Source organism: Macrobrachium nipponense, chromosome 26 (assembly GCF_015104395.2).
Source record: "Macrobrachium nipponense isolate FS-2020 chromosome 26, ASM1510439v2, whole genome shotgun sequence".
NCBI lineage: Eukaryota > Metazoa > Arthropoda > Malacostraca > Decapoda > Palaemonidae > Macrobrachium > Macrobrachium nipponense.
Window position 1 is genome coordinate 38,520,455 of NC_087215.1, and position 9,147 is coordinate 38,529,601.

General features: G+C 34.4%; 1 protein-coding gene across 1 annotated transcript in view; it reads right to left on the minus strand.

Annotated features, from left to right (window-relative positions):
• The window catches only part of LOC135200191 (FERM, ARHGEF and pleckstrin domain-containing protein 1-like), a 739,864-nt gene that overhangs the window by 288,497 nt on the left and 442,220 nt on the right, over positions 1-9,147 (minus strand). Inside the window, 3 exon segments of the mRNA XM_064228579.1 lie at positions 5,147-5,302; positions 6,279-6,366; positions 7,503-7,626. Of these exon segments, the coding sequence (XP_064084649.1) occupies positions 5,147-5,302; positions 6,279-6,366; positions 7,503-7,626 (368 nt within the window).

Consider the following 9,147-nt stretch of genomic DNA (forward strand, 5'->3'; position numbering starts at 1 on the left):
CTTCGTCCATGTAATGCCAGTTGGTGCAGCTCCAGACTTCGCTCTTACTGTGTAATTATCCCTAACACTCCTTGTGGAATTTCTGGATTTCCCATTTAACCTTAGGTGGAGCATTCAAAGTAGTCTCAGTTCACTTTGATGGAAGAATTTATGCTGCAAAAAGGCAATCTCCAAATGCTAAGACACCTTTCACAGCTTTCCAACACACATCATGAGACTGCTACTCACTCCACTCACATTTCCTCACCAAAGTTGAGAAGGTGTTGATCTCCTCTCAATGAATTTCTAAATATGGTTATATAGATGAAACTAAATGACTTGCCACAACAGGCAAAATGTTAAAAAAGCACTGCAGCATTCTCAGAGGAAGCATCCATTTTCTAGGTTCTTCTAATTCTCACTAGAGTCAGTGCCACACAAAGACTTCAAATGGTATACCAGATTGTTCTTGGGACCCTAAATATTCCAATTTATATCAAAATGAACATAAGGATTCAAGCCAGACCATTTCTAGACAAAAGTCACTTTACTCCAAAAGATAAGCTACTCTAATTCCAGGGAACCAAACCATTCCAGATTAATGGACTGAGCTCTTACCCTTTCTAAGAACAAAAATCTTGTCTTCACAGGATCTGAGCCATTCCAGTTCTAAAGACCAGCACTACTTCACTTCAAAGACTCAGAACTGTTCTCCTTCAAAGGACTCTAGCTGCTCCTTTTCTCAGGATTGGAGACACTCCAGAGCTACTCCACTTCCAAGGACCAGCACTGATCTCATTACTAAGGACTCAAGCCACTCCACCTCTAATAAGTCATTCAGCTTCTCAAGTTTTGGAATACTTCAAGTCAAAAGGCTTAAGCCACTTCTCTTCTAAAAATTCACAGTTCTACTTGCGAGGAGCAGGTTCACTCTTCTTCAAGAAATACAACGAATCATGACACCAAGCCTCTTTTCAGGAACCAAGTCCCAAGACAAGTATTTAACAGATCAGTTGAAGATTGCAAATACCTTCCAACAAGTCCTGATTTTTCCATGAAATCACAGAGGCCCAGCAACAACTATGAGAAATGTCATGACTTCATAACATCTGCTAATAACACCCTGACCTTGACATTTGTGTGTCCCAAGACATTTGAATTACTTAGTGGACTTCTAGCCCAACTTGGAAAGACATCAAAAGTAGCAGAAACCAGTTTCAGCAATAGATCAGGACCAAAATATAACTATAAAGATGGACAAATCTCTTACTTTCAACTTTTGTCCGAGGCAACCCTAAAAATTCTGTAAGATATCAAGAATGGTATAATGGTATAATGGTATAATGGGCAAGCTCATCATCCTTCTAGCATTGAAGCCTCTTTTTTTAAGAATTTCACACAACAAGCCTTTCCATCTAGGAGTACTTCAGACTTCTTAACACTGCTAAATGACAAGAGTGGGAATTGGAACTGTACCTCTTTAGGGAGACAGCATAACCAGGTAACATTATCAAGGACTTTCAAAATGTCACTAGTAGTTCTTCAGTGGCCAAATCAAGAAAGGTCTCCCTACTGGACGAACCACCAAAATAATTTCAAAATATGGAGAAAACCTCTCTACTGCCACACTTTCACAGATTTCATAAGACTCCGGGGATACTGGTCATCAAATATGGAAATCATACAGAAATACCTTAGTGGCAGAGGTTTTGAGAATGAAGCTTCTTTATTTTTTTTAAGAATGTCACACAACAAGCCTTTCCTTCTAGGAGTACTTCAGACTTCTTAACACTGCTAAATGGCAAGAGTGAGAATTGGAACTATTCATCTTTAGGGAAACAGCACAACCAGGAAACATTATCAAGGACTCTCAAAATGTCACTAGTAGTTCTTCAGTGGCCAAATCAATAATGGTCTCCCTAATGGAAGAACTACCAAAATAATTTCAAAATATGGAGAAAACCTCTCTACTGCCACACTTTCACAGATTTCATAAGACTCTAGGGATACTGGTCATGACATGGAAATCATACAGGAATACCATAGCGGCAGAAGTTTTGAGAATGAGGGAGCAGAAGACATGTCTCAAGCCTTGCAGAGAATCCATTCTATAACTCTCAGGCAAAATTGAGCACTTACAATAATGGTGTAGTGGGATGACTACTGATCCACCCATGACACTGGTCTTCAAAATATAGGAATTCCTATGATTTATTTGACAGGATAAAGGTTTGATGGTTTCAGCAATTAAAGGCTAAACATTTGCTCTTCCCATAACCTTATGACACTAAAGGGTTAGACCTCTCTGATAAATGGAACTGGAAAGTCTTTGTCAGCATTCTGAGAAGAGTATCCCATGCAATAATACTGTACCTCCCAAATGGTATATACTGGAAGATGGTATTTCTGTTGACTCTGCATCTCCAAGTCAATGAGAGCACTTCATCAGCAGGTGAGGTTATGCACATTGAGAGTTAGAAGCCTGTAAGTCATTCTCTTGCTGCTGACTTCTATACAATGACCAAAACTATAAGAAGGGAAGGCTACTACACTGTGCTTTTTGTCCTTTCAATAGTGGGATATAACTAAAATGATGAAGGTCTTCTATGCCCAGTCAGGACATAAGTATAGTAGTATACCTTTATAAAATTAGCAACTCTCAGGATGGTACATAAAGACTTCTGACCACTGGTTATGTCATACTGCGTATGGCAAAGAATACATTGTGGTACAGACTCCAGGTCATTTCAAAGGTATATGACCAGAGATGGATGCAAAGCCATTCAAGTTAGAGTTACTGTACATGAGATAAGAACCTCATCCACATCCATAGTTTTATATGAAATGTATACTGTTAATGAGGTTTTAAAAGCAGGTTCATGGAAATATCAGTATACTTTTGCAAGCACATATTTACTTGAATTAAAGAAGGCAAGCCATAGGCAGTTCGATTCCTATCCATCAAGATCTGTGGTAGCCAAGTGACAAGTCCCTCCTATTACTGGGAAAGGCTCTAGACACTTAATTTTATTACTCATTCGATCATTAACTTATAACAGTACCCTAGCTGATACAGTCATTCATGGTTATCTCCATCTGCATCACCAAAAAGGGGTAAGTTCCATCTTCCAATGAGTATATCACTGATAAGTGTTCTGACTGATTCATCCTCCTCAGTATCTGTGATGGAGGCACTTTAGCCTCAGACAACATAACTTACTGCCCTCCTTTGTGAACCATGATCCATAGTAACACTGAGGTTATGCAATATAAGAAATGGATTATGAAACAAGTGTAATTTTAAAAAAAATTGTTTTTAATACAAACTTATACTAACACTATAAACTTCCCTCCTTCCTGCCAGGCATTCTAACTGATGACACAAAGAATAACCAAATTTGCAAATAAAAACCCAAGGACTGAATGCTCATGTAGTAACAATGTACCACAGTGATTTCTTCCTTCATAAATTTTTTTTGTCTTGAAACATCTTGTCACACTACGAATAGGCACTTCCAATAATAGATCTGTATTGAAATATTAATGTTTTAATAAAAATTTTCAATTCAAAAACAGTACAAATTATGCTATCGAAGTACTGCATCAAAAATGCCAAAGTAAAAGTATTTCAACTTCATGATATACAACATTAAATCTTTGGCACATTAGATCATTACTACTTGAAAAACTCTTCCTTTAAAAAAAAAAAAAAAAAGTTTGCTTTTATATGCAAACTACGTTTATAGAATCAGCTCCCTGGTTGAATTATTTACAAGTCACTGTAGATATAAAAATAAAAGATAAAAATAATTATTCCTCAGAAACCCAATTTTCCCTGAACAGCAATAGTAAACATTTCCTAAGGTCCCTACCTCTATATGGTAGTGCAATATTTCTAAATATTGACTTAGCCAAAATAATAATTTTTTTAAAATAAATTTTGTCTTAAACTACTGAAAATCAATACTGGTACTAATCTACTTAACCTATTTCTCATTTATGCTAAAAAAACTGAGAACAAGGAATCATCAACATCAGCTACCTTCCTTCCACACAATTTTCCCTTTGAAAAGGCAGTCAGCAAATTATTCAATATATATACATAAATCAGTGTAAAGATTAAACACATCTTTTGTGGTTTCTTCCATCCCTCTTCCATTCAATTTCTTGGGTACATTAACAATGGTTCAATTCAACATCTTTTCTATCACTGGGTAGCAATCTCAAATACGAGGGCACAAGTAATGTCCTTTAAGTTCCACAATAATATACTGAAGGAAGCAGTAGTAAAATTTTATAAAACTATGTAAAAGCTTTCGAACCCTACCCTGGGTTCATTGTCAGTCGAATCGACTTAAAATGAACCCAGGGTAGGGTTCGAAAGCTTTTACATAGCTTATAAAACTTTACTACTGCTTCCATCAGTATATTATTGTAGACCTTAAAGAACTTTTCTATCACTATTATAACAATCCTAACCCATTCAACATAGCATTTGCACAATACTTATACAATAAGACAGATGAAATATGCTCTTTAGTTTCCTTCCTTATTCACTGACTGAAAGAGTGGAACAGCTTCATTCCTCCGATATTTTTATGTAAGCAACAAAAAATCTACCCATACTTTACAAGATCCAAATACTAAACAGACAGCAGCTTTATCCTTATTTCACCCAGCTAACTACAGAGAACAGCACAAGATTGTAATATGATGCAAGAGCAAAATTCAAAAGACTGGGACCTCCTTAACATGAAAACCCTTCCACAGGTTTGGATTTACCTTCAGTTATGTTCTGCAATTTAAAAAGATTGTCAGACTACAACCAACTGCATTGTCCCACTCAATACTGGAATTTAATCGGGACCCAGTGACAATGCTCTACTGGAAACATCAATACGTAATGTATACTATTTGAATAACCTGTACAAAACTCAAGTGCATTCAAAAGGAAGTTTTCACTATACCATCACTCCTTCCCAAATAATTTCATTTGAAATGAGGAAAATACTGGCAACAGCCATAATAGATGATCAGTTTCAAAATGCACAGCACATGCTACTGTACTTCCCAACAAAGCCTTCCTGAGAGTATAGTATTAAACAGACTCAACCAAATTTTAAAACTGTCTGCCATGAAAACAAAAGTAAAAAACTCAAGTACTCACATATCCTTCTGGATGCAATTTCGTTAGGAAGCGTTTCCGTTTAAATGAAAGTTTTCTTATTTTTGCCCAAGAAAATGTGTTGATCTTTGTATGGTTCTGAAAGACCAACACACCCATGTGTGCAACAGCCAAGTTGAGAGGGACGCCTTCATTATCCTGGAGAAGCAAATCCTTCCATTAGTATCAAGAGTATCATTTTACAACTATTAGATCAAAAGTGACTCATTTCAAGATGAGAAAGATAATTTCTCTTTAGCCCCTAATTAACAGCTAAAAACTCGAAAACAATATCATATCAAATAATGCTAGAAATAACACCTATCTTGATTGCAAAACCCTATTCACAGCCAGGTGGTGAAGCAGCATACGAAAACATAGCATGTGCACCAATTTCCAAAGCCAATACAATACCATCTGAAGACAACCAACAGAACCACACCGGAATCAAACAAGATGATCAAAACAGTATTATAGATTGTGCACAAAATAACAAGAATTTCAAGCTTGTTCAAAGTGGACATGTATTACAAATGTCACACACTCAAAGCTGCAAATACGTATGTACATACATGGCAAAAGAGACAGGTGGAAGCACTATCATATGTTGCACTCTGCAAAAATTACAGGAATACATATGCAATTGATTTACAATAGCCATGTAAAATCAACTTATCAACAAAATCATAACAACGATATTTTACATCAATATATACTAGTACTATGGATGCATAGCATAACCAAACTTTTCAAATAAATGCACAATCATAAGAAAAATGTTAAATATACATCAAATACTCTTCATGAATAGGATGCTCATCACAGTACACTGCCCTCTCTATAAAATGTGAGTAAATATTACACTTCAACATTCAACATAAAAATACGGCAGTTTACAAAGAATAATCAAACTCCAGTGTGCCATGAATATTAACATCTTCATTAGTAGTGTATTATCCTCACTACTACAGCTAAATCTCTTGATAAAAAAAACCTTTTTGAGAATAAAGAATAACAACTCATGAAATTATCTAAGTACAAATTTCTGAACCTGTGATACATTAAGTGCTTTTCTGCAAAACAAATTTCTTCAACAGTTAATGGTACTTGAAATTTCAATACAGCATCTTATTACCTTAGCAGGGTGCATCTTGATTCCATATAGCTCACATCTTCTTGCAGTCTCTAACAAATTGAGATCAGCTGTGGCTGGTGTCATGCCCCTTTAAAGAGAAAGAAAAAAACTCTACATTAAAATTAAAATTCAAAAAGCTTTTACCGATAAAAAAATAAGGTTAACAACATTGCAATTTAATTTCTAAATGCAATAGTTAATTACTAACATAACTTCTGTCAGAGGATGGCATAGTCATGTAATCTTAAAACACAAAAAACAGAGTAGCCCTAATACTGTTTTGAAAACTGGAAATCCTAAAGGCCAATAGTAATTAGTCTCAACAGCCTAATATAAATTGGTGGACTCAGTTAATGATAGGGCAGATAATGTCACTCTGATTACTGGCATCATACCAGCAACACGGGTGAGATCCTGAATGAGGCCCCTGCACACATGGCATGCAAATTATATTGTGCACAATGATTTAATATCTTTCCCAGCAGAGCAACTTATACCGGTTGGTATGCAACTGATTTCTAAAACAGTGCAAATTGGATTGCAGCATATTTCTGAATATATTGCACTTCTCAAAAAGTTATAAATAAAACCATCATTTATATAGAGACAGTGGTACTTTACAAATTCTGATCTTGAATTTCTTGTTAAAGAAATCAGATGTCATGATTACATTTTCTGGAGCTTTTACCAATATTGTCCAAATTTCACAAATTTTCAAGCAAAGTACTTAATAAATATATATAATGCTTCATAAAAGTTTCTTTGTTCCAAAGTACTTCTGGAAAGTTTAATCAAACCCTGGTCTGAAGGAAGTCATGCTACATATAAAAAAATTTTTTCCTACTCACAGAATAATCAAATCATCAATACACAATACATATATTTTAATGAGTATATATTACAATAGTAATGAACCTACCTTCATAATGAAGATAATATTTCCATATGAATATTTTGTCTTATAGTATAACTGTTCTGTAACTGTTTAATATGCAAGTGTTCCTAAAAGCTGGCAAATTAAATAGCAAAACTGCATCTTAAGTCACTCTAGCAAGAAATAGGGACCAGCAACTCAATTTTTTAAGATAAGTTTTGGTATTTTCTTCACCCAATCTAATTAGTACGGTCAAATATCGTGACCTTAATTATCAAATAAATTTAAAATAAAGTAAAGTTAAAGAAGAAAAATTTCCATATAGCAATGACAAAACACTTCCAACTTACACATGTTTCTTGTGATTCTCCATAATTTTTCTTTCTAATTCTGCATCTTGCGAGGGAACAAATTTATACAAGGAGAGGTAGCGGTGGTCGGGGTAATCTTCTTCCACAAAATCTCCGCACTCAGCTGTAAAGATATGTATATAATATAAATAAAAGTGATTAAGTCTTGTTATAAAATATAAAAAAATATAATGAAAATAATAACCGGCATTATTGATGCTTCTAAACTATACTACATATATACATATATATTTTGTCTATGGTTCTGTACACATGACTATTATTAGTGAAAAGAAAAATAACTGAGGGAGCAGTACGATAAAATAGGACATAGCATCATACTTGCAACTTAACCTCCAGAAAAAGTCGATCCATGTTATTATAACATAAAATGTCAATAAAAGGGCTACCCATCCCCACAATCCTAGCAATACAACTACAATGCAACATCACACAAAATAAAATACAATATTCTTTATATAACAAACCCAGCCAGACTATCAGAAAGATTTTCAAATGCAACCGAATTTTTGAAAGATGAAATCGGGATATAAAAAAATAAATTTAATCTCATGCTTCATACCAATCAAATAATACACAACCAGGAAAAACATGAAAATTTAGCACATAGCATTAGAGATCATATATTTTACATGTACGTAAATCTAATATCATAAGGGAGAAAGTCTAAAGTGAACCAAGATATTTTTTATACAAAACATTTTAGTTCAAGTTACAACGCTCCAAATATACAACAGACATAATCCAAGAAGATATCCGTCTGTCTTATGCAAAAGTATAACCTGTAATGTATGTAAAAAGATTCAAGTTTCAAATAAAGAGTAAAAAAAAAATTCTGGGAAGTGAAGGCAATCAGGCTTCCAGTGAAGTATTTAACATGTGCTATGATGTTCACCTAATTTGAATATTAGTATATGATTTTATCTTAACATTTATATATATATATATATATATATCTATATATATATATATATATATATATATATATATATATATATATATATATATATATGTGTGTGTGTGTGTGTGTGTGTGTGTGTGTAATTACTAAGCAGGCACACAACTTCACTGTGTACATATGCTTTCATATTATACTATATTACTAGTGCTAGGTTTCAATAAGACAGGATGCACTAATGTTAGTGCACTGGTACCTGATGATGAAGATTGTATATCTCCGAAAGATTTAGTACATTGGAAAGTAAAGAATCTAGAATCTAAACTTGCCAGTCTTATTGAAGCATAACATTAGTAAGTATACATACATATATATATATACAGTGGACCCCCCGTATTCTCGTTCTCCGGATTCGCGGACTCACACATTCGCGGATTTCTCTCGGGAACGTTTCCCTACATTATTTGCGGAAAATTCACGCATTCGCGGTATTTTTCTATGAGAAATATCCACAAATTCCTGGTTTTTGTTATCAATTTCATCATAAAATGCACTTTTTGTGATAAAACTATTAAAAAAACCAAGTATGAAAATTTTTAGTGGTTTTTCTTAAGTTTTAACTAACAAAATAAGCTGTTTTTAGCGTTTTTATAGGGGTTCTAAACATTCGCGGATTCTAACTATTCGCGGGGGGGTCTGGTACGCATCCCCCGCAAATACGGGGGG